Source organism: Canis lupus, chromosome 17 (genome assembly GCF_048164855.1).
Source record: "Canis lupus baileyi chromosome 17, mCanLup2.hap1, whole genome shotgun sequence".
In the NCBI taxonomy this organism is placed as follows: Eukaryota; Metazoa; Chordata; class Mammalia; order Carnivora; family Canidae; genus Canis; species Canis lupus.
Window position 1 is genome coordinate 61,189,754 of NC_132854.1, and position 23,284 is coordinate 61,213,037.

At 50.8% G+C, this 23,284-nt stretch overlaps 1 protein-coding gene and 1 long non-coding RNA gene across 3 annotated transcripts; one reads left to right on the forward strand and one right to left on the reverse strand.

The window, feature by feature from the left end:
* Nucleotides 1-680: 680 nt before the first annotated feature.
* On the reverse strand, nucleotides 681-17,482 carry LOC140608234 (uncharacterized). Of its 2 annotated transcripts, none has more exons than XR_012010264.1 (3): nucleotides 17,255-17,455; nucleotides 5,176-5,292; nucleotides 681-1,052 (listed from the first exon to the last, which is right to left on the reverse strand). It is a non-coding gene; the product is annotated as an uncharacterized lncRNA (long non-coding RNA). The 2 variants fall into 2 exon arrangements; XR_012010265.1 differs by lacking the exon at nucleotides 681-1,052 and adding an exon at nucleotides 2,077-2,626 and having other exon boundaries at nucleotides 3,542-5,292; nucleotides 17,255-17,482.
* On the forward strand, nucleotides 17,333-22,532 carry CCDC70 (coiled-coil domain containing 70). The gene is made up of 2 exons (XM_072783239.1): nucleotides 17,333-17,547; nucleotides 21,670-22,532. Exon 2 carries the CDS (start codon nucleotides 21,740-21,742, stop codon nucleotides 22,406-22,408), a length of 669 nt encoding a protein of 222 aa, XP_072639340.1. The 5' UTR covers nucleotides 17,333-17,547; nucleotides 21,670-21,739; the 3' UTR covers nucleotides 22,409-22,532.
* The last annotated feature ends 752 nt before the right edge of the window (nucleotides 22,533-23,284 follow it).

The following is a 23,284-nucleotide window of genomic DNA, read 5'->3' on the forward strand; positions in this document are numbered from 1 at the left end:
TGCCTGGGGGGTCAAGGGGTGAGCGCCTGCCTTGGACCCAGGGTGTGACCCCGGGGTTCCGGGATCGAGTACCGCATCTGGTCCCTGCAGGGAGCCTGCCTCTCCCTCTGCCTGGGTCTCTGCGTCTCTCTCTGTGTCTCGTAAATAAATAAAATTTGAAAACAGAAGAGACACCTTTCTGGTTGCCTCCTTGGTCCCTTGCGGCCTATGGGCTTGCACGGCCTGGTGGGTCTCCTGGAACCAAGGTCCTGAAGGGCAGCTCCACTTGCTTCCCGGGTTTCCCTCTGTGCACAGGAACCCGAGCGGAGTGGGGGTGGGGGGGAGGGCCAGGAAGGCTGCAGAGGGGAGACGGGGGGGGGGGGGTGCAGGGGGGCAGAGGGGAGGAAGGGAAAGGGGAGGGGAGGCAGGCAGGAGCAGGGAGGAGGGGAGGGGAGGCAGGGATCCCAATCAGAAGGCCCTCCTCGAGCGATGACATGTGTGAGAGGAGATGCTGAGCTGTGTGAGCCTCAGTTTCCCCTCTGCGCAGCGCTGGGCCTGCCCAGTCCCCTGCACAGGAGTGAGGAGGAGGCAAGGAGCGGCGCGTGCGAGCCCTGGAGCAGGTGTCCGTGTGCCCGCGGCCGGTGGCCGTCCACCATCCTGGGAGGCCGCAGGGACGGAGGAGCACACGGCTTCGCTTTATTTTTTATTTCTTATTGTGGCAGAGTGTACATGACAAAAAATTCACCACATTCATCACTTTTAAGTGCAGAGTTCACGCCCGGCCACCCTGTCCCCCGCAGGCCACATCCCCGCCACCGCACTCTCCGATTCCTATGACCTGGCCCGGCCAAGGTGCCTCACTGTAGCGGGGTCACCGGACCGCTCACAGCGGGTGGGCGCCCTTGGCGCGATGTCCTCAGCCTCCCCGTGTGGAAGCTTGTCAGAAGGTTCTCTCGGGGTTCGACGAGCTTCCATGGTGAACACGCCATGCGCTGCTTCTGCACCTGCCTGTGAGGACACGGCTCCGTCCCCATCCCGGTGTCACGGGCCCGTGGGAAACACCTGCGCCCTGCCTGTGGGGTGGAGAACGGGAGGTGGACCGGCTGGAAAGGCCCTTGTCCCGCCGCGGCCCCGGCCGCCCCCCCCCCCCCGCCCAGCCCTGCCGACACCTGCCACCTGGGCTTCTGGGCCGGGGCTTGGAGCTCCACCCGGCCCGCGTGAGGTGGCGCCTGGTCCGCAGCACCTTTCCTTGCTCTGCACCTGTGCCAGCAGCTGCCCCGTGACGTGGGCGCCCCCGCTGGCGGCGAGGTGCAGGCCCCGCGCGGCGATGCCGAGGGCCGCTTGCTCCGGGCCGAGCCCGCCTGCGCCTCGCGTGCCGCCCGCTCCGCTGCCCTCAGCGCCTCGGTCCCCTGAGCCGGTCCCGAAGGCTCGGCCACCGACGTCAGCAGGGGCTGTGGGTCCGTCGGGCTCGGAGCACCAGGCCCCCCCCCGGGGGGGAGGGGACGACAGCTGTTCTCCCAGCTGCGCTACACTTGGTCACTTGGCAAAGCGAACCGTCAGGTGACTGGTCTTGGCGCTTGGCTTCCCGGTGCGCCGCCCAGGCCCACCCGAGAGCATGCTGCCAAGGTGACTCCTACGGATGCTGCGCAGATTTGGAGGCAAATGCTTGACGGATGGAAGTTCGTGGCCCAGCGAGTGGGACAGAGCAGGTGCGAGGCGGACGGGGGCACCTGTGACCTGGGGTCACATACCCGGGGACACGTCCCAAGCGGACGCTCAGTTCAGCGCTGGTCCCTTTGGGGCCTGGGGGGTGCGGTAGGGGGAACTTTGTGGTCTCACTTCAGCCCCCGACTCCTCTTGCTTGTTCAGCCACAGGCGAGTGTCGCTGCGGTAGCATCACAGGCGGTTCTGAAGCAGCTACTTTAGGGGAACAGGGGGGGTCGGGCTGCGGATTGGTGCCTTCGCAGCCGTGTAGCCAAGCCGCGTCCCGGGCAGGCTCCACGGAAAGCCAGGCCCAAGAGGCGGGCCCTGGGGTCCCGAGGGCCAGCGGGGCGGGAGGGACCCAGGCAGTAGGGGGCCCCTCGGGAGCGGGGGCCTGGTCCGCGGGGCCCACGGGGCCAGCCCGAGCCGGGGTGGCTGTGCCGGGCTCTCCTCCCGACTCGGCCAAGCTGAGGAGCCGTGTGGGGGCAGAGGGTACCTACCGTGCCTCGCCTGGGCTGTGGCCACCTGGCACCGGCTCCCTGCAGGCCTGGCCTGACCCCCTCCCTGCCCTGGCGCCCTGGGCCGTGAGCCACCCTGGCTTCTCTGCAAACACACTTACAAACTGTACATGCATCTGGAAACGCCTCCTATTAATATGACTATTGGCCGTGGAGACATCCAGACTGTTTTAAAGCTGAAATCCTCAAATCAAGAAAAGAAGAGTAAAATAGTCGCTTGGGAGCAGCCCATCAGACCGCAGCTCTTGCAGTCGTGGGGAAAATCGTCACAAGGCTGGAGGGGCCAGAGCCACTCACCAAGGGGCTGTCCCGGGCGGGAGTGTCCAAACCCCGTGTGGATGGCGTCGGGCGCCTTTTGTTCCATTTTGGTTTTGGTGTTTTACCCCAGGGACGATGTGCATCTCGTCGTCAATGGCATCTCCCTTGCGCTTTGGTTGTTGAGAAAGTTCAAAGGCAGATTTGAGTCCAGGACGCAGTAGGGAAATCAGGCAACCAAGGGTCGAGACTGGTCTGGGAAGACCCCAAACCTCATGGGCAGCCTTGACATCTGTGAGCCTCACGGGGCTCAGAGGACTTACCGTGAGCTCCTTGCTCCCACCACATGTGGCCCCTCCCCCCTGGGGAGGCCCAGGTCCCGCTCGTCCCCACCTGGTCCTCGCTGTGATGGGTTTCACCTCCCTACTGGCTCAACACATGACTCAGACAGGCCGTCACATCCTCCCACCAGGACCCGGGGCTACGTCACCCCACAGTACTAGAGTGCGAGCCCTGGAGGTCTGGATGTCCGCTCCGTCCCTGTGGCTCTGCCTAGCTCGCTGTCCTCTCCCCGGGCTTGAGCACAGGTGACTCATGAACCACCATCATCCTCGACGCCTGTGCAGTGTCAAGTGTTGTGTGTGCAGCTATCTCCTACTATGTAGGGCCGGGGACCCCTCTCACAATGTGGTGAATAGAAGGCAATCAGCAGAGGGACATTTTGGGGGGTGCTGAGGGGCTCAGCTGGGTGAGCGGGGTCCTGGAGCCTGCTTGTCCCTCTCCCCCTGCCCTTCCCCCCGCTCATGTTCTCTCTCTCAAATAAATATCTTTAAAGAGAGAGAGAGAGAGAGGGACCCTTGAGGAGCATCTGCCTTCAGCCCAGGGCATGACCCTGGGGTCCCAGGATCGAGTCCCACGTTGGGCTCCCAGCATGGAGCCTGCTTCTCCCTCTGCCTGTGTCTCTGCCTCTTTCTCTCTCTCTGTGTCTCTCATGAACAAATAATAAATAAAATCTTTAAAAAAAAAAGCAAACTAGCAAAAGAAAGTTGTAGAAAAAACAACAGAAGGTGTATTTGAGAGACACCCACCTCCTGTTTCGTGTCTGCTGGCAATTGCAAAAGGCTCCTACGGTGGCCAGGGTCAGTGGGCCGACCCGAATCGTGAACTACTGAAACGTGATCTTTATAAAAGAGAGATTTGCTTTCTTCTTCTTCTTCTTCTTCTTCTTCTTCTTCTTCTTCTTCTTCTTCTTCTTCTTTCTTAAAGATTTATTTATTTATTTTATGATAGACATAGAGACAGAGAGGCAGAGACACAGGCAGAGGGAGAAGCAGGCTCCATGCACCAGGAGCCCGATGCAGGACTTGATCCTGGGAGCCCAGGATCGCACCCTGGGCCAAAGGCAGGCGCCAAACCACTGAGCCACCCAGGGATCCCCCAGTTTGCTTTCTTCTTGGTCCTATACTCATAAAACGAGAGATCACCACTAGAATCGATAAGGATTTTCTATTAATTCATTTTTCTAGAATCCACCCTGAATGCATTTGCCCACCCGAGGATTGTGAGTTTTATGGAGCAAAACTTGCCTCGCACAGCTCCCCCCCCCCGCAGCTGTTGGCCTCTGTGCGCAGCCCGTACCCGTGGGAGTCCCCCTGGAAGAAGGAACGAGAGCAGCATCCCCGGGCCCGAGGATGATCCCCCGGGGTAACCGGGGAAGGCGCAGGGGAGCAGCTGCCCCAGGTTTATTTCATCGACGATGGAAAATGACCCCACGGAAATGAAGCACATGATTCATCTGCACAAAAATGAAAGTTGCCGACCGCTTTGCCTCGTCTCACACTGAAACGGATGGAAATAACGTGCAATCTTGGGGGGTGGGCATCACGGTGCCCTCGGGGTCGCAACACGAAAGAACGGCTCGGGTTCCGCCTGTGTCTCCCACGGAGTCCGCGTCCCTGGGGACCTTTGTCCTGCATCCTCAACAGACCCTGGGATAGTCCTGATGGCTCGCGGAGGCTGGGCTGGGGACCACGGACGGGCTTGGGCCCTGTGAAATGGTTCCACTTGTACCGCTTTCACCTGCGTCTCTGTAGGTTCAAGCAAAGAATAGGAACAGTGCGGTTCTGAGCACGCCGCCCGGGGTAGCAGGTGAAGTGCAGGGGCTCAACGTCTACTTCGCGTTTCCTACAGCTTTTTCTTGAAATGACTGATGACCCTTTCCGTGTGGATCTGGTCTCTGCCTTCTCATCACACCGGGAAGGTTCGGAGGTCGTCGTGTGCGTCTCCCCAGGACGGCTGGCCCTCTGCGTCCCCCTCGGCCGGGCGCTCTGGTTGTGCAGGTGGAGGCCGCCCGTGCGACACCAGTGTGGCGTGTGTGCCCGGTGGGCTCTGCATTACGACTGTGCGCTTGTTCTGCTCTTCTGCGCTCAGGAAGCCCAGACGAAGGAAACGATCCCGACGAGGAGTCCCACAGACGACACGCAGGACCCTGGACGATCTGAGCGTCGTCTCTGGGCCAAGCCAGCTCTCCAGAGAACCGCGGTCGGGGACCATCTGCCTTGGCCCGGACGTGCACCCTGCCATAGCCGCCTGACCATCCATCAACGGACGCCCTCATAAATTAGAATTCGGAGACCGCTGGTCATCGGGTAGCATGCTGACGCCGCCACCCACACGTTCCCTCGGTGAGTGGGTGCGCAGCAATACGGTCGCGCAGACTTACCCCGAGTTTCTCCGCAGGGGACATATTTTTTTTCCCTCCAAGGAAAATGTGCAGCTCATTGCTGATTATCATATTTCCCTTCCGTCTTTGGTGGCAAGGAAACTCAACGCCAAATATCTAGTCCAAAAAAGAAAGAAATAAAAATAAAAATAAATAAATTAAAATAAATGTTAAAAATAAATAAAAAACAAATATCTAGTCCAGGTTTTAGTAATTATTAAGGGCCTAGAACCACCACTGCCCCTTGCAAAGGGGAGTGGGCACACATGGGAATGATCGCCTTTCTTTGTCACTCGTCTGGGGTACAGATCTAGGGTGTCTGTGGGGGGAGAAAACGGGGTTGAAAACTGCTTTCTAGTCATCCTAGTTCTTCCTATAGTCCTATTCTTTTTGACTGTATACTGTCCTTCGATTTTATCATCTCAAATACAGCATTAAAAGACTCTCCCAAACTGTTGGGAAACAAGATATAAACAGAGAAAGAAGTGAGGGGAGGAAATAAGTCCTTCTACCAAGCCGTTTCTGGGAAAGGGGATATTTTGCCACTTTCAGGAGCCTTTTGGGTAAGTCATCACGTAAACCAGGATAGAGATCTCTGCAGCGCTCGGGGATAGTCGTGCCCATCAGAGAGCCGCAGTCTCCAACAGTCGAGACCTGGCTACCGGCGTACCCAATGCACAAGATTTTATTTATTCATGAGAGACACAGGGACAGACAGAGAGAGAGGCAGAGACACAGGCAGAGGGAGAAGCAGGCTCCATGCAGGGAGCCCGACGTGGGACTCGATCCTGGGACCCGGGGTCACGACCTGGGCCGGAGGCGGTGCTGAACCACTGAGCCATTGGGCTGCCTGGAATAAATAAAATCTTAAAAATAAAATGTGTGAAAGAAACGCCTTCTCCCTTCGGGACCAATCTGGCCCAAGCGGCCGGGCTGTGGCTGGGTTGCAGCGAGCCCCCGCGTGCCCCTGCGTGCCCTAGCCCCTGGTGGGTAGCCGGGCTGTGTGACTGCTCCAGCCCAGGCGCCAGGGTCACTTCAGGGCCAAAGCACTTAGAGATGGGCACGTGCATGACCTTCATTTTCTTCCCCTGCTTTGACCTCCTGGAACCCACGGGGTGAGATGGTCAGTGCTCGAGGCCGGGGTCGTTGGGGTGTGACGTCCCCGCCCAGCCCTGCGGAGTCCCCCGGAGCCCTGGGGCGGCCCCTAACCCACGACAGGACTTTCATGAGCAAGACATATATGCCTTCACGGTGCAGAGCCGCTGAGCCTGCGGGGTCAATTCGCTCTCGCAGGACGGTCGCCATCTCGATCGACGCATCTGTCAGCGGAGTCCAAGGCAGGGGATGCTCGCTGTAAAATCAACGGCTTCGGTTCAAACGACATTTAACGTTTTAGCTCTGGTTTTTTTTTTTTTTTTTTTTTCTTTTTAGCTCTGGTTTGGTTTTTGTTTCCCATGAATGCCTTGGCACGTCAAGGAGACATGCCACGTCCCCATGGTGCTACCATATAAGGTTCCCGGGCCTACAGAGACCTACAGATCCTGAGCCGGGGTCCAGCCAGGTGTGAGCACTGCCCCCATCGTCAGCAGTGGAGGGTCGCCCCCCAGGTGTCCCGACGCCCGGTGGAACCCACCCCCGGACGGAGATACTTTCCAAGGCTCGGTGCAGCCTTTTCCCACAAAGACATTTTATTTTATTTTATTTTTATTTTATTTTATTTTATTTTATTTTATTTTATTTTATTTTATTATTTTATTTATTATTTTATTTTATTTTATTTTTTCCACAAAGACCTTCAAGTGCCAGATGCCAAAGTCCGTGGAGATGAGCTGCCTTTCAGTCCAGACGAACGTTGAGTAGCGACCTCGGTGTCTGCTCCTTGCTGACGGCCAGGACAGCTGCTGCTCGCGGGAGGGCCCAGCAGTGCGGCTTCTAGTCAATCCAACACAAGCGTCCTTCCCCTGGGTTCTCCATGTATTGCTTGGTACCTGCCTTGCCTCTAGGTTTGCTTCGGTCTGAAAAGACCGAAGAGGATCACTTGCTCACAGTGATCCTCTTTAGGCTTTATTGGAGGGCCCCGTACTATGGGGTTTGTAAAATTATTCCTTACATGCTTTATTGTGATGAAAACAAAGATAACACACTATTTTGTCACTGGAACCATTTCTACACGTACGGTTCTGTGGCACGAACATCATCCCAACTCCTGCGCATCCGTCATCGCATCTAGTTCCAGGACTTTCTCAACGCCCTGAACAGAAGGTCGTTAACGACGGGGCGACAGCTCCCCAGTGCCCTCTTCCTGCAGTGAATGCAGTGATGTGAGTCGGTGATGTCGCTGGGACCGGCCTTGTAGGTTCCTGCTTCACTCAAGCAGCCTTGTTAGTGAATGAGCTCTTCCAGTTAAGTCATTTTCCACATAACTAAACCACGGGATCCAAAACCTTTTTTTTTTTAATCTCCATAAAAATCTATCTTTTAGGGGCAGCCCCAGGTGGCTTAGCGGTTTAGCGCCACCTTCGGCCCAGGGCGTGACACCAGGTCCCGGAATCGAGTCCTGAGTCGGGCTCCCTGCATGGAGCCTGCTTCTCCCTCTGCCTGGGTCTCTGCCTCTCTCTCTCTCTCTCTCTCTGTGTCTCTCATGAATAAATAAATAAAATCTTTAAGAAAAAATCTTTTATTTGATAGGTTTTGCATAGGACATTTTTGTTTTCTCAGGACACTCCTGAGTTCCTACGCAGGGCATACCTAACGTCTTAGAAGGTCTCCTCGGGACAGCAGAGCCGTATGACACATTTATTTTTGAACTCCCTGAATGATGACGGCTTCGGGCCTACTGAAATGGTGGGTTCTCCATCTTTCCACGAAACGGCCCTAGACCTTTTTTCTTTTTTTAATATTTTATTTATTTTTCATGAGAGATGCAGGCAGAGGGAGAAGCATGGTGGGACTCCCTGCAGGGAGCCCGACGCAGAACTTGATCCCAGGACCCCGGGGTCACGCCCTGGGCCAAAGGCGGCGCTAAACCTCTGAGCCACCCGGGAACCCCCGGCCCTAGACCTTTTAGCTATTTGAGTTCGGCGCAATTTTCAGAGTTTTATTTTTTGCTCTTTTCTTTCCCACCAAGCTGTCAGCTGTTGTTTGTTTCACATCTAAGGTACTAGTTGGTGTTACTTTCTTTGTTTTTTAGTATTGAGTTGCCCTTTTTTTTTTTTTTTTTTTGCAGAGCTAAATTTAATAAAATAAAATTAACCATCTTTCAGGTGAAGTATTCTGTGGCATTGAATGTGATCACTGTATAACTGCCACCTCTATCCGGTTCCAAAATGTTTTCATCACCCCAGGGGGAAACCTCAAACCCATTAAGCAATCAGGGGGCTGGGGTCTCTTCAACGACCCCTATGCCCTCTTAGTTTCTCCTCTGGGGGGCTGCGACCTTGGGCCCTACAACACCCGCTCCACTGAAGTAGGGCTGGCTAGGTTCTGCGTGCAGGGCCCAGGGTCCCCACTGGTGACAGTCAAGGCCATGAGGTTAATCTCACTACCACGTGACAATGATTGCTAGCTCCTCAGGGAGCTTCCCACCCCGACACCTCACACTTCTAGATCATCGAGGTTCCTTAATACATGTGACTTTCAGACGACACGTCAGAGCCCTGCCCATGACCATGCGTTCCTCCCACTGCTCACGACAGGCTTCCAGGTGGGAACCTGGGGCTGCGAGGGGCCTCGGCCCCCAACCTGGTCCACAGGTTCCAGACTCCCCCAGCCACAGACTTCTTAGCTACGGACCCTGCCCCGGACATGCTGCATCCGTGTCCCCAGGGTAGCACCTGCAAGCCTGTCTTTCTAAAACGTCCAACCATGCGATTCTGAGATGACTAATACGTGTTTGGAAATCCTCAGTCCCACAGCTCTTCCTGGCACAGCTTCATGTTTAAGGACGGAGCGCCGCTGTCCCACGGCGGGAGGCTGACCTGGGGCGTCCACCCCCAGCATCTGCTAACCTGGGGCGCCCACACCCGGGCAGCTGCTCACCTGTGAAGGCGCCAGCCATTGCAGCACCTGGAAGGCCAAGCGTGCAAAGCCGGGTGGGCTGTAAGGAGGAGGAGCGGGCACAGGTTGGAGCCCCCAGGGTCTCATTTCCGTTGCCCTGTCCTCACCTAGGCATGTGAGGGCGGGGCCGGACCCTACCTGCTTTGCTGGCAGAGTGGATCCTCCCGTGACGGTGCTGCCGTCGAAGACCCACATTTCCTGCAGCAGCTCTCTGCACCCTGGCGGCTCCCAGGCTGCCTGGAGCTGCGTGCTCGCCTGGCCAGGCCAGGCGGTCCGGCCGGTCACCCAGCAGCTGGGGGGCTGCGGGCAGCTGAGGTGACCCCCCAGGGCCTCACGTTCTTTGGTCAGAGCAGGCGCACACAGCAGCTGGGTGCAGGGCAGTGTCGGGTCAGGCAACTATTGCCTTTGTGGTTTCTTGGCTCCCGGCCTGCGAGGAGGCCTGCACACACAGGTCTGGCCTGGCCAGCCTTCTTCGGCCCTGCGTGGACGCCCTTGGGTGGGCCTGTCCCCAGCTCCCACTGGGAGGGGCAACAGCCGTCCAGGAATCCCGTGGTTCCGACGCCCCGGAGACCAGAGGGCATCGTGGGGCGCGGGCCTGTGGCTCCCTCAGCGCTCACTCCTGTCTCTCCAGGCGATCACCCCATGTTTGCGCAGGTCTCCCCACCGGGCCACCTGCCCGCACAGGCTGACTCCGCTGGGCTGGACGGGGCGGGAGGCTTAGCCCTGGACTACTCTGCAGGGAGACATTCCTGAATGTGTTATCATTCGTGGGTAAGCTTGTGGCTTGGGCGAAGCGGACTCAAGCAGAGAAAAGAGGAAGAAACGTCTGTCACTCTTCAGATAAAACTTCCGGTAGCAAGGCTTCCCCGTCCCGGACACTGGTGTGCCGGCCTCGTGCTCCGGCGGCTGCCGTCGAGCCCCCGAGAAGGGCAGTCGGCCCGAGCACACCCCAGGGAAGGCAGAAAGGACAGGCCAGAGGAGACGAGGTCCTCGGTGGCGTTTGTCACCCACGGAATCACACACCAGGAAGCTGAACTCCGGGACCTGCCACTGATATGAACCAGTAAATCCTCTTTATTCATTAAGCCAGTCAGAGCTGAGATTTCTATTCCTTACACCAAACCCTCGGGAATTATTCATCTGCAAGGTGCATTCCAGTTTCAGATTGTCAAAGATCTCGGGTTTGTCTGTGAATCCCAGTCATCTCCTTTTTGTTTGTTTGTTAAGATTTTATTTATTTATTCCTGAGAGACACACACAGAGAGAGAAGTATGATGTCAAACTTTTGGATTTTTGCCAATCTGATAGGTTGGAAATAAAATATTTATATTAAATTGCATTTAAGTGTTGATTGGGAATTTTTTCCTAGAGTCTGTAATCAATTTATTCGTAGCCTTTGGTCATTTATCTATCAGGTCGTCTTTTTCTGCTTGATTTCAGGAGCTCTTTGTAAAATGGGCGAGCATGGCAGGACCAAACAAAGTCTCTGCCTTCACAAGGCCAACGACTTCCCATGAATGATCTCTTTCTATGACTGGTGCTGCTAGAAAGAATTCTCTTCCTTCAATACAGAGACTGAGGCCATGGACAGCAATGATTGATTATCTTGTCATTGTCTTCATCTGTGAGCAATTTTCCGGTTTGACCTACTCTTCCAGGAAAATAATCTCTATTCCTAACAGAATAAATCAATTTCCAAAAAGAGAGGAATGTGCACTCTTGCGGTTATTAAAAATCATGTTCTCAGAAATATTTAAAGAAATGGGGAAGTGCTTATGATGTATTGTTACATAAAAAGGCAAGCCACAAAGCACTGTGCACAGCATAAAACCAGTCGCATAGGATATATCTAGCCATTAGCATAGGAGAAAAAGTGGAAGATTACACCCCAAATGTTAATAGTGGTTACCTCTGAGCACTGAGATTATGGATGATTTTAATTTTCTTCTTCAACCTTGCTCTATTTCTTAATATTTTTTTTTTACAATGAACATGTATTGTTCTGAAAATTGGCAATACTGGCAATATTATTTTTCAAAATAATAAGATTGAACAAAATTTAAGCTAAACTTTCTGTCTTGAGGGAACAGGTGCAAAGTAAGTGATACTAGGGGAAAGTTTATCCTTTTCAATCCTGTGAGCTCACTGATGCTCAGGATCTAGATATTTTCAGTACTCCAGTCACATTCAGCAATAATAAGTTTATTTGCTATTTCCCCCAGAGACTGTAAGGTGGGTTTTCTTTTTACGATTTTATTTATTTACTCATGAGAGACACAGAGAGAGGCAGAGACACGGGCAGAGGAAGAAGCAGGCTCCATGCAGGGAGCCCGACGTGGGACTGGATCCCAGGACCCTGGGGTCACGCCCTGAGCCAAAGGCAGACCCTCAACCCCTGAGCCACACAGGTGCCCCAAGGCTGTAAGGTTTATTTGGAACAGCCAACATTTTATAAATTGTGAATTGCTGAGGATCCCTAGCTCATCTAAATCAACTCCATCTCAATTTCAAATTTCTAATCAGGGCCTGGTCATTTTCCAGGCCCTGAAGCCAGGTACCATAGACTTGCCCATCTTCCTCCATCTTCATCCCACACAACTGTTCTGATCACCTAATGAGTCTTTCTTTGAAATATTTCTTGTAGCTATTTATTCCTCTGATGTCCCAGCTACAATACCCATCATGATTCAGACTACCTGTTGCCTTCATTATCACTGCAATCTTCTCCATTAGAGAGACATGTATTTTGAACAAAACTGCCTAGGTTTAAATACGGGCTCTACTTCTGCATGACTTCAGGCAAGTTTCTTAATTTCTATATGCATTTCTTTCTTCATCTATAAAATGGAGATAGCAATAATTTCTAATTTATTTATTTGTTGTGAAGAAATACGTGTAAAAGCACTTAGAACGGCAACTGGGCACATAGTTAATGATCAATAAATCTTAGCAATATCAATTATATTATCAATTTATTTGCATTTGCTTTGGGCCTCTTGGCTAGGCCAACAATCTTGAGTTATATCATGTCACTCCTTTGGTTATAAGCTCCCCCATATGAGTTTTGTCCTGGGAGTGGCTGACCAGGTTGTTTGAGACAACATATCCAGCTGGGAACAAGTAGAAGTGCTGGACATCTCAGAAATATCTAGTCAGAGAGAATTTTTGAGAGCAAGATCTGAAAAAGGAATGCAGTAAAGGTGAATGACATTTGAAACTGATTCCAAAAGTGAAAGCAGTAAATGAAAAGCTGGAAAGTATGAGCAGAGGTTTCAGCAACATAAAAAGGTTTAGATGGATAAAATTAGAGCTCTGAACCTCTGGAAAAAGAGAGCATCAGTAAAAGTAACCTATCATATAAGAAAACAAGTTTTGACAGATAGCCAAGATGGAAAAACAGATAGATATCCACAGAAGATCTGGATCATTTAAATGATAAGACATACACTTTGAACTATTATTAATATGTTCATGGGATTAAAAAATCAAGGCGAATAAACATGGCAAAAGCCCCCGTGAAAATTATGTGAAACAATTACATGGATATTCCAGACCTGAATGATATCCAACAAATTAAAGTAAAGGCTGAACAGATAAGTTGAACAGCAGATAAGACACAGCTAAAGACACAATAATGAATTGGAATATAGTGAAGCAGAAAACACACAGACTAAACCACAGAGTTAAAAAAAAATGAATATAGAAAAGAGCATAATAAACATAAGGGACCCAGCAAAAATATTTAACTATATGTTATTGGAAATGGAAGAAAGAGGAAATTGAGAAGAGGTATTTGAAGAGATATGGCCAAGAATGTTCCCAAAATGATAAAAATCATACAGGATATGCTTCAAATTCCAAGCATGACAAATACAAAGTAAAGCATATTTAATTACACAAAATAAAACTGTTGAAGATAAAAGGCAAAGTCTTAATAGCAGCTGAAAACAAAACAAAACAAAAAGCATACTTACTTTAAAAAAAAAAAAAAACTTAAATTGATGATGACTTTTCACAGAACAGTGAAAGCCAGAATAACAACTAACCTAGACTTCTCTAACCAGTGGAAATATACTTTGAAAATGCAGGTAAATGGGATCATAAAGGATTGTATGTTTGAATAAAAGAATAAAGTTACCGATTTTTTAAAAAGACTTTATTTATTTATTCATGAGAGACACACACACACACAGAGGCAGAGACACAGGCAGAGGGAGAAGCAGGGAGCCTGATGTGGGACTCGATCCCAGGACTCTGGGGTCATGCCCTGGGCCAAAAGCAGATGCTCAACGTCTTGAGACACCCAGGCATCCCTACTGATGTTTGAACTTCAGGGTTGGGTAGCTCCAAAGTACATTTTCTTCCTTTTTGTCAAGAATTTAGAACCAATGTCATGATAATACAGATTCATCAGAGACAAATGCTGATTTTGTCATCAGTATGTTTACAGAAGTTAAAATTCATTTCTTAAAATGTTTTGAAATCCTATAACCATGAAATACTCAATACTATGAAGACCAAAAAAATGAAAGGCTTATTTATTTACGCCACAGTAGAAACACGTTAAGCAAACCATTTTATAAATAAAATCTGTTAGATGGTATAAAAAGTGAAGGCAAAATAAAAGTATTTTCAACAAATAAGTGCTGAGAGTAGTCATCACAGGATCCATAATAAAGGAAACCTAAAGGGTGTGATTTTGGGGGGCAGAAGAAAATATCTCAAAGAGAAGCATAGAGGTGCAGCAAGAAATGAAGAGTGCCAGAAAGGATAAAAATACATGTAATTATAAATAAGTATTGACTTTACAAACAGTAATTGTAAAGCCTTCCGGAGTCTTAAATGTATGTAGAATTAAAATTCATGCAACAAAATGTAAAAAATGAGAGGGAGGGATGTAAATGGAGCTAAAATCTTTTAAGATTGTAGCATTATCAGCAATGTGATAAAGGTAAAAATATATATTGAACTTTAATAGTTCAAGGATGCCTATCTTAATCTCTAGGATAATTACTAAAAGATTATATAACTAATGAAATAATAAAGAGAAATGGAATAAGAAATTACTCTGAAAGAAAAAAGAAAAAATAACGCTGAATAAGTGAGTCTAGGGGAAAAAAATGCTAAGATGAAAGACCCAAATTGAAATATACCTCAGTAATGATATTAAATGTGAATATAAAGTAATACTCCAATGAGATGACAAACTGTTTCAGAGTGGAAAAAAACAAAACTTGATTATATGCTACTCACAAGAACAGCACTTTAAATATAAGGTCACAGAAAAGTTGAAATGGAAAGATAGAAAAGATATACCATGCCAACATGAAAAAAAGGTGATGTGCCATCCTGATATCAAAGTAAAGCTTAAGAAAAGAAACATTACCAAAAATAAAGAGGGGCATTTCATAAAGATAAAAGTTAATACGCTAAGAAAACATAACAATTGTAATTATGCATGTACCTAATAACTTAGCCTCAAAGTATATAAAGCAAAAACTGACAGAACCGGAAGGAGAAATAGATCTATAGGTATACGCTCTCAGTAACCGATAGAACAGACAGTATAAAAATCAACAAAGATATAGATAATTAGAATATTTTTAATAATAATTAAAAACTTAACCTAGTTTATATGTAGAGAGAACATGGCATCAAACAACTGAAGAACGCCAATTATTTTTGAGTGAACATGGAACATTTATCAAAATTTAATACATGCAGGGCCATAAAGGAAGTCTTGACAAATTAAAATAATTGAAATGATACAAAGTATACAAACCATATACTTTATATAGAACACAGATTATAGTGGAATTGAGCTAGAAATCAATAACATAAAGGAAATTGGAAAATACCCGTATTTGGGCAGCCCGGGTGGCTCAGTGGTTTAGCACTGCCTTCAGCCCAGGGTGTGATCCTGGAGACGGCAAACAAGTCCCATGTCGGGTTCCCTGCATGGAGCCTGCTTCTCCCTCTGCTTGTGTCTCTGCCTCTCTCTCTGTGTCTCTCATGAATAAATAAATAAAGTCTTTTAAAAAAATGAAAATACCCGTATTTGAAATTAAGCAACATATTTATACATAGCCAGTGGGTCAAAGAAGAAATTACGATAAACATCGGAAAATAGTTTGATAGTTAAAATGTGACATATCAAAACATGTGAGATCCAAGTAAGTGTGTTTATAGGGAAACTGATAGTCTTCAGTACATATATTAGAAAAGAATAATGATTAAAACCGATGATTGGGACCTCTAGAATGGCCAAGTAAGGAGGTAGGTTGGGTTTGGAGCCCCCGAAAATCCCATCTCCAAACTATCATTACCATTTGACTAATCTGGCAGTTCAATGAAAAGCTCCCCTCTACAGGACTTGTCATTATTGGACCTAAGTCAATGCCTATTTTGTGCAAATAGCCCTATCCTCAGGGCATTTGCCAAAAAAAAAAAAAAAATAGTGGAATTTTTTTAATATCTCCATTTCCTGAGGCAGTGTTAACAGTTGGAGCTAATAAGAAGCTGAGCAATAACCGAAAAGGGAAAACTGGGGAATAATATGGAGACTCTGAAAAGTTCTAACATATGAGAATCTTGAAGGTCACATGTATGTGACTGTATACGTGTCCGTGAAAGACCTAAGGTCACGGTCTTTCACCTCTGGCTGACCCTGAGGTCTCGCACAAGCAAAGAAGTGAAGGCTAACACAGAATTGTAAACCACCTGCATGAGCCCTGAAGGCACGAGGCAACACACACACCTGTACCCAGTCCCCCAGCAAAGAAAGGGAGACTTACCACTTCAAGGAAATCCCTTAGTTTAATCATTAACTGACCACTAGGCTGAGCAAGCTGACTTCAGTGGCCACACGACAAAAAATGTAGACTTTTCAGAACTCATCCAGGAAAGTCACTAGATAAATAGTAACTACAACAACAAAAAAGAAACAACAAACCTGAGGAGGGGGATTTTCATTTCTAGGGCTGCCATGTTATATTATTTGTATTATAATTTTATTATTTAAGGTGATATTATTTAAAATTATATTATTTTCAACGTCCAATTTCAACTAAAACTTACAAGACACACAGAGAGGAAAGAACTGTTTACACATGGGAGGAAAAATGGTCAATAGAAACTGTTATTTTGAGCTATTCTCTTTTGGGTTAGAAATTATCTCTGAGGAAGGGGAATGATGATGGTCTTCCCAGACCAAGATTTTACATCAACTATTATAAATATGGTCAAAGAGAGGTGCCTAGGTGGCTCATTTGGCTAAGTGTTTGCCTTCGGCTCAGGTCATGATCTCAGGGTTCTGGGGTGGAGCCCTGCATCTGGCTTTCTGCTCAGTGGGGAGCCTGCCTCTCCCTCTGCCCCTCCCCCACTCATTTTCTCTCTCTCTCTCTCTCTCTCTCTCTCTCTGGCTGGCTGTCTCTATCAAATAGATAAATAAAGTCTTAAAAAATATATGGTCAAAGAACTAAAAGAAACCATGCTTGAAGAACCAAAGAAAAGCATGAGCACTGTGCTTCACCAAATAAAGAATATCAATAAATAGATAGAAATCATTTAAAAATAAAAATCAAATAGAAAGTCTGGACCTGAAAACGAAAAATAGAGGGGATCAAAATCGACTTGACCTGGTGGAAGAAAGAATCGGTAGACTTGAAGACAGATCACTTGAGATTACCCAGTCTAATCAAAAGAAAGAAAAAGGAATGAAGGAAGGTGCACAGAGCCTCAGAGAGCTGCAGGACGCCATCAAGCTACTAACTTCCATATAGAAGGAATCCTAGAGGAAGATTAAAGAAAGCGGAAGAAAGAATATTTGAAGAGATAATGGCCAGAGCTTCTCAAATTTGAGGAAAATCTGCACCAAATCTGTATCTCCGAGAAGCTCAACAAACTGCAAGTAATATAAACACGAAGAGAGCCACGCACAGGTGCGTCATAGTCAAGCCGTCAAAAGCCGAGACAGCATCTCGAGCGACGAGGGCAGCGGGAGAAGGGATGCAGCCCTACTAACCCCCAACTGTGACTGGACTTCCAGAAGGCGGCTGCCGGACACAATCCAGGTGGAATGTGAGGTAACAATCGTTTGCGAGTCGTTGGTGGCCACCCCACCGGTGCAAAGATAAAGACGGGGAAGTCCTTGTCTCTGCCCCTCAGTGTCTCTCCCTTCCTGGCCCTCCCTGCCCTGTGGTCAGGCCTGAGAGGGCCCAGGGGTCACAGCCGGCAGCATCAGGGCTCTGTGAGGTGACAATGACTGCCTGCCCTCTGAGGGCCACAGGCCTTGCCCAGTTGGGAAACAGCTAAGCAGTAAGTAACTGTTGCCTTTCGTATTGGTTCCAAGCATAGAGTTTTATATGACATTTTCCTTTAAAGTAAGTTCCTGTCCTGAAGTGTAATAGTGAAGATTAGGCGTGTCCCTTTGACTCACGGTTTTCTGTCCCTGTAGATACACATTCACAGTCTTGTGTTATGTTTTATACCTGAATATGCGTTTGAATATCTTATGCTTTATATGTAAATAGACACCCAATACGTATTGGATATTGTACTTAATTTATCTCTTCCTCAAAGATAATTTGGTTGTGAGCAAAACTTGCGGATGAATTTTTCTCTAACGTTCGAACCCAGAGACTCCCCTTCATTCGGCTGCCATTTACTTAACCTGTACTGTGTACCAGGCGTTGCCCTGGATGCTGGGGGCGGGGATGGGAGACAAAGTGTCCCCAGTGGGACAGGAGGGGCATCGGCTCAGTCTGAGCTTGGAGGCAGGAGTGTCAGGCGAGGCTGCTAGGGATGGTGACGAGTCCTGAAGGGTTGGCTCGGGGAGGGGAGTTGGGGTTGAGCAGGCTGTCCAGGGAGACGGAGCAGCCTGGCGGACTGAGGGGCCATGTGTGGCCAGGGCCCAGGCATCGGGGATGGGGGCTGAGAGAGAGGGCAAAGTGTTTCTGTTCAGCGAGCACCTGCCCTGTGCCAGGTACCGAGCCAGGCACTAGACACGTGGGACCAGAGCGAGGCCCGGTGTCATCGAAGCCCCGGGAAGGAGCCCCAAATGGACCAATGTCCGCACGGCCCGGAAGTCAGGGAGGACAATGGGCCGAGTAGCAAGTGAGCTTGACAAGACGGTTTCGGGGAGTAAGGGGGCCAGAGGTGGGGGGCGGGGGAGGTGAACCCGCAGCGCAGCTCGGGCTGCCCTCGGGGGAGGACCGGCCAGGGAGCTGGGGGCCCACTGGGGGGCCAGCTGGACCTGGAGGAGCTGCAGTGAGGGTGCAGCGGCCCGGCCCAGCAGAGGGAGCAGCTGCAGGGACAGGGCCAGCGTCCAAATTGCTTAATGTCATCCTTAAGTCATCACCGGTAGTGCCCCTCCTGACTCGTACACACATGTTCCTAGTGCAAACCCCGGCCCGATGGTGTTCACAGGCAGCCCCGCTCGAGGACGTACAGCGCTTCCAGCACTTACCAGCAGAATCCTGATTCACCCCTTTAATTATTTATATGGGTTTGTAGCCTACTCAAGCCTGAGTTACATAATGGGGTTAACCAAGGTGCCGACCCCACAGTCCAGTTGAGAGGATGCAACAGGGGAAGCCGGTGAATGCCCCCTGTGACAGGGCTGAGTACGTGTACGGGTGGCTGACGCTGTTACTGACTTTATCATCAGAAGGCTGGTTGCTGCTGACAGCGATCCGGGACCCCAGCTGACCCCCTAGGGTTCCCTAACCCACGTCAGCAAAGGCTTGTCGGGGGCCTGCTTTGTGCTCTCGTAGAGGGCAGGAATAAACGTAGGGCCTTGGAGAAGGAGTACTTTCTCCCACCTCGAGAAACAGTTACATAAATGGGACCAATAACCATAATGCAACATAGAAAAAGTTCCAAAATTCAATGAAACTCAGTTCAACTCAACCTATATTTTCACCAATCATGTCCTATGCCCATAGCTTCCTGTTAGAGACCGGGTTACGGGGCGGCAGCAGGGCACGCCCACACCTCTAGTTCCAACCGGGCACAACCAGTAAATAAGGGGAGTCAGTAGACACCGTAGTAGCAAGGAGGTGGTGATTAGCTGTGTCTGGAGGGTCCAAGTAGCTTTTTTTTTTAAGATTTTATTTATTCATGAGAGACACAGAGAGAGAGAGAGAGGCAGAGACCCCGACGGAGGGAGAAGCAGGCTCCATGCAGGGAGCCCAAGGTGGGACTTGATCCCGGGACTCCAGGACCACGCCCTGAGCTGAAGGCAGATGCTAAACCACTGAGACACCCAGGGATACCCCCCCCCCTTTTTTAGGACTTCTTTATTTATTTAAGAGAGACGGAGAAAGAGAGAGCGAGCGAGAACACACACACACGGCGGGGCGGGGCGGAGGGAGAGAGCATCCCAAGGAGACTCCTCATTGAGCACCAAGCCCGATGCTCCTTCTCACAACCCTGAGATCACAACCTGAGCCAAAAACCAAGAATCTGTCACTTAACTGACTGGCCACCTGGGTGCCATGGAGGGTCCAAGTAACTGTCAGAGGGGACGGCGTGGACAGGAATTCTAGCCCACGATGGAGGGGAAGGCAACCTGTGCAGAGGATGCAGCCCATTCCTTGGCTCAGAGGCAGGGACCGAGGGTCTTGTCCGCAGAACTGGATGTAGCCTGTTCTTACTGACACTTAGCTTTGGGGACAGTGGGAAAGTAAAGGGAATGACAAGCAGGACTAAGGTCGCAGAGGCCTTCATTCGGGTGTTTGGATTTGACCTCTGGGGTCTTTGGAGCTTTGTGAGCAGGTGTGATGTGATGCGTTTTAGAAACGCTCCGGGGCTACGCAGGGGCGGACGGGAGGGTAAGGGTAAGGCCAGTCCCAGAGACACCGCTGCGGCTGTCACAGGCTCCTGGCCCGAACCGGTGAGCAGGGGCTGTGCTTTCAACACACGTTCACTGGGATGGCTGACGAGCAATCCGGAGTCTGCTGACGCTCCATTGCGTGGTGCTCGGCGAGGCCCACCCAGAAAGTCCCAAATGGGAATCAGGGTCCTCAGCAGGTGCATGCACCCCTGCCCTCCAGGCTTCTCCCCGTTATCCCGTGTCCAGCCCTTGTCACCCTTTGTCACCCCTTGTCGTTCCTGGAGTGTCTGTGGATAGGCCTGACGGTTGCCGCATCTCATACCTCAGCTACGGGACAAGGCGTTCCTCTTTCGGCTCCGTCCTGTTCTTTCCCTTTCTTTTCTTTCTTACCTTTCCTTCCTTTCTCCCGAGCTTATATTTTATTGTGAAATATAATACATTTACTAGAGTACGTAAAGTAGACCCGTGCATCTTAGCCCATTTTTATAGGGAACACACATGCAACCAGCACCCAAGTAAAGAAATAGGATCGCCGGCCCCTCGGAAGGCCCTCGTGTCCTCGCCTAGTCACGCCCTTACCATCACCCCTGCACCAGCAGCCACCTTCGGGACTTACGGGATTCACTTCCTCGCTGTGCCTTTTTGTGTTATCACCTATGTATATTTCCATAAACAGTAGATTTTTGCCTGTTTGGGAAGTTTGTTTTTTGAAATTCGTTGATCCTGCTTCTTTCTTTCAACATTGTGTTTATAGGACTCACCCGCACTGTTGCACATAGCTATGCTATCCATTGACGAATATACTACCATTTTTATTATTTTTTTAAATATTTTTTTAATTTATTCATGAGAGACCCAGAGAGAGAGAGAGAGAGGCAGAGACACAGGCAGAGGGAGAAGCAGGCTCCATTCAGGGAGCCTGATGTGGGACTTGATCCTGGGTCTCCAGGATCTGGCCCTGGGCTGCAGGCAGCACTAAACCGCTGAGCCACCTGGGCTGCCCCTATACTACCACTTTTAAATTCCATCCTATTGTGAGGCTCATTGGATTGTTTCCAGCATTGAGCTTTTCTGAACAAAGCTCTGTAAACATCCCTTTTTTTTTTTTTTTAAGATTTTATTTATTTATTCATGAGAGACATGGAGAGAGGCAGAGACACAGGCAGAGGGAGAAGCAGGCTCCATTCAGGGAGCCCGATGCAGGACTCGATCCTGGGACCCCGGGATCACGCCCTGGGCCAAAGGCAGGTGCTCCACCGCTGAGCCCCCCAGACGCCCCTTCATAAACATTCTTGTTCCTGCATCTGGGGCCTGAGTCATAAGTTCCTCAGGGGACATGATCTGGAAGTGCAGCTGCTGGGTTACGAAGTGTCCTCCCTGTGGGTCAGTATCGCCCCATGTTGTGAGAGCTCCTCTTTCCCATTCCCTCGCCAAAATCGGCATGGTCTCTCGCCTTACTGTTTTAAGCCTCGGTTCCCAAAAAAAGACTCTTCTACTAAAATAGGCCCCCTAGGTCAGTGGGTCTCACCCTCCGTTTCCCAGGCCCACGGGCTTGTTCTCTGGCGTGTGATACTCACGACCGTGTCTTCTGTGGTGCCCCGCAGGGTTTGACCAGCTGCCCTGGACGTGGCCGGCAGCCCTGTCCTCCGCCCCCCATTCCGGCTGCCTGAGAAGATGTTTCCCTTCAAGGTGCGCAAATGGACGGGGCTGGCTTGCCTCCGGGCCGCGGTGGGCTCCTCACCCAACATTCGCCAGAAGAAACTAATCCACAAGCTGCAGGAGGAAAAGGTTTTCCGGGAAGAGATGAAAATTTTTCACGAGAAAATAGAAGACTTCAGGGAGGAGATGTGGAACTTCCGAGGCAAGATCCGTGCTTTCCGGGGTCAGATCGTGGGCTTTTGGGAGGAGGAGAGACCTTTCTGGGAAGAGGAGAAAACCTTCTGGAAAGAGGAAAAAACCTTCTGGGAAATGGAAAAGTCCTTCCGAGAAGAAGAGAAGACCTTTTGGATGAAGTACCGTACCTTTTGGAAGGAGGACAAGGCCTTTTGGAAAGAGGACACCGCCTTATGGGAAAGAGACCGGAACCTTCTTCAGGAGGACAAGGCCTTGTGGGAGGAAGAGAAAGCCCTATGGGTCGAGGAAAGAGCTCTTCTGGAGGAGGAGAAGGCGCTGTGGGAGGACAAGAAGTCCCTCTGGGAGGAAGAGAACGCCCTCTGGGAGGAGGAGAAGGCATTCTGGGTGGAAGGCGGTGGCCCTTTTGCTGAGGGGCAGGTCCCTGACAACAGGCCCGGTGTCGTCGACGGGGGGCCGCCGTCACCAGCCTTCCCCCGGGGCAGAGCATGAGCACACGGGGCCCTGCTGGACGACGTGCAAGTCCAGGGGCGGGAGGAAGAGGCACTTCTCGGTCTCCTTGCTTCAAAGAGCTAATAAAGTCCCGAGGCGACGTTTGGGAAAACGTCTTCCAAGAGGCCGCTGCCTGTTGTGGTTCCTGTGATCCTGAGGCCACGTGCCCGCCCCGCGTGCCCGCCTCTGCACACAGCTTGCGCCTGGGCCCCGGCGAGCCCCGCACGGGGGAGTGGGTGTGAACCGAGAGCCTCCGGCTGCTCTTGAGAGTCCGCGTGGGAGGGGAGAGAGGCCGAGCCACCTGAGCCACGCACGCCCCGGATGAGCCGCCGTGGGACGCTCACTCCCGTCCGAGCCGTGTCCGTGGCCTGGGGTGGCAGCTCGGGGCCCTGAAGCGCTGGCTGGGCTCCCTCCCCCCTCCTGCAGGCCCGCACCTGCACCTGCACCTGCCGCCCGGCCCGCAGCGGGAGGTGGGCTCCCGGTGCCCACGGGGCAGCCACGCGGACCCTGCCCGTGTCTTCCCACCCACTGGGGCGTCACGGTGCCGTCAGCTTAGGTTCCTCTCCTTCCATTGTTTTAAAATCAAAACGCCCCAGGGAGGTCCTACCTTCCCTGAGTGTACACAGGTGTGACCCGCTGCTTACACACCCAATGTCTCCAGGGCCAGATGGTCTCCATGGAAGGGTATGGAGAGGACCGGATCATGGGTGTCGGAAGCATCAAGGCTCACGCCTGCTTCCCCCTTTCCGAGGCCGGGCCCCAGTTGTTATCAAGGCACCTGCCTACTTTGCTCTGTGCGCCCCCCCTTGCCGAGCTCTCTCCCACTCCCAGCTCACCCAGCCGTCCGCACAGCTGCCCGGGCTGGCGGGGAAGGCA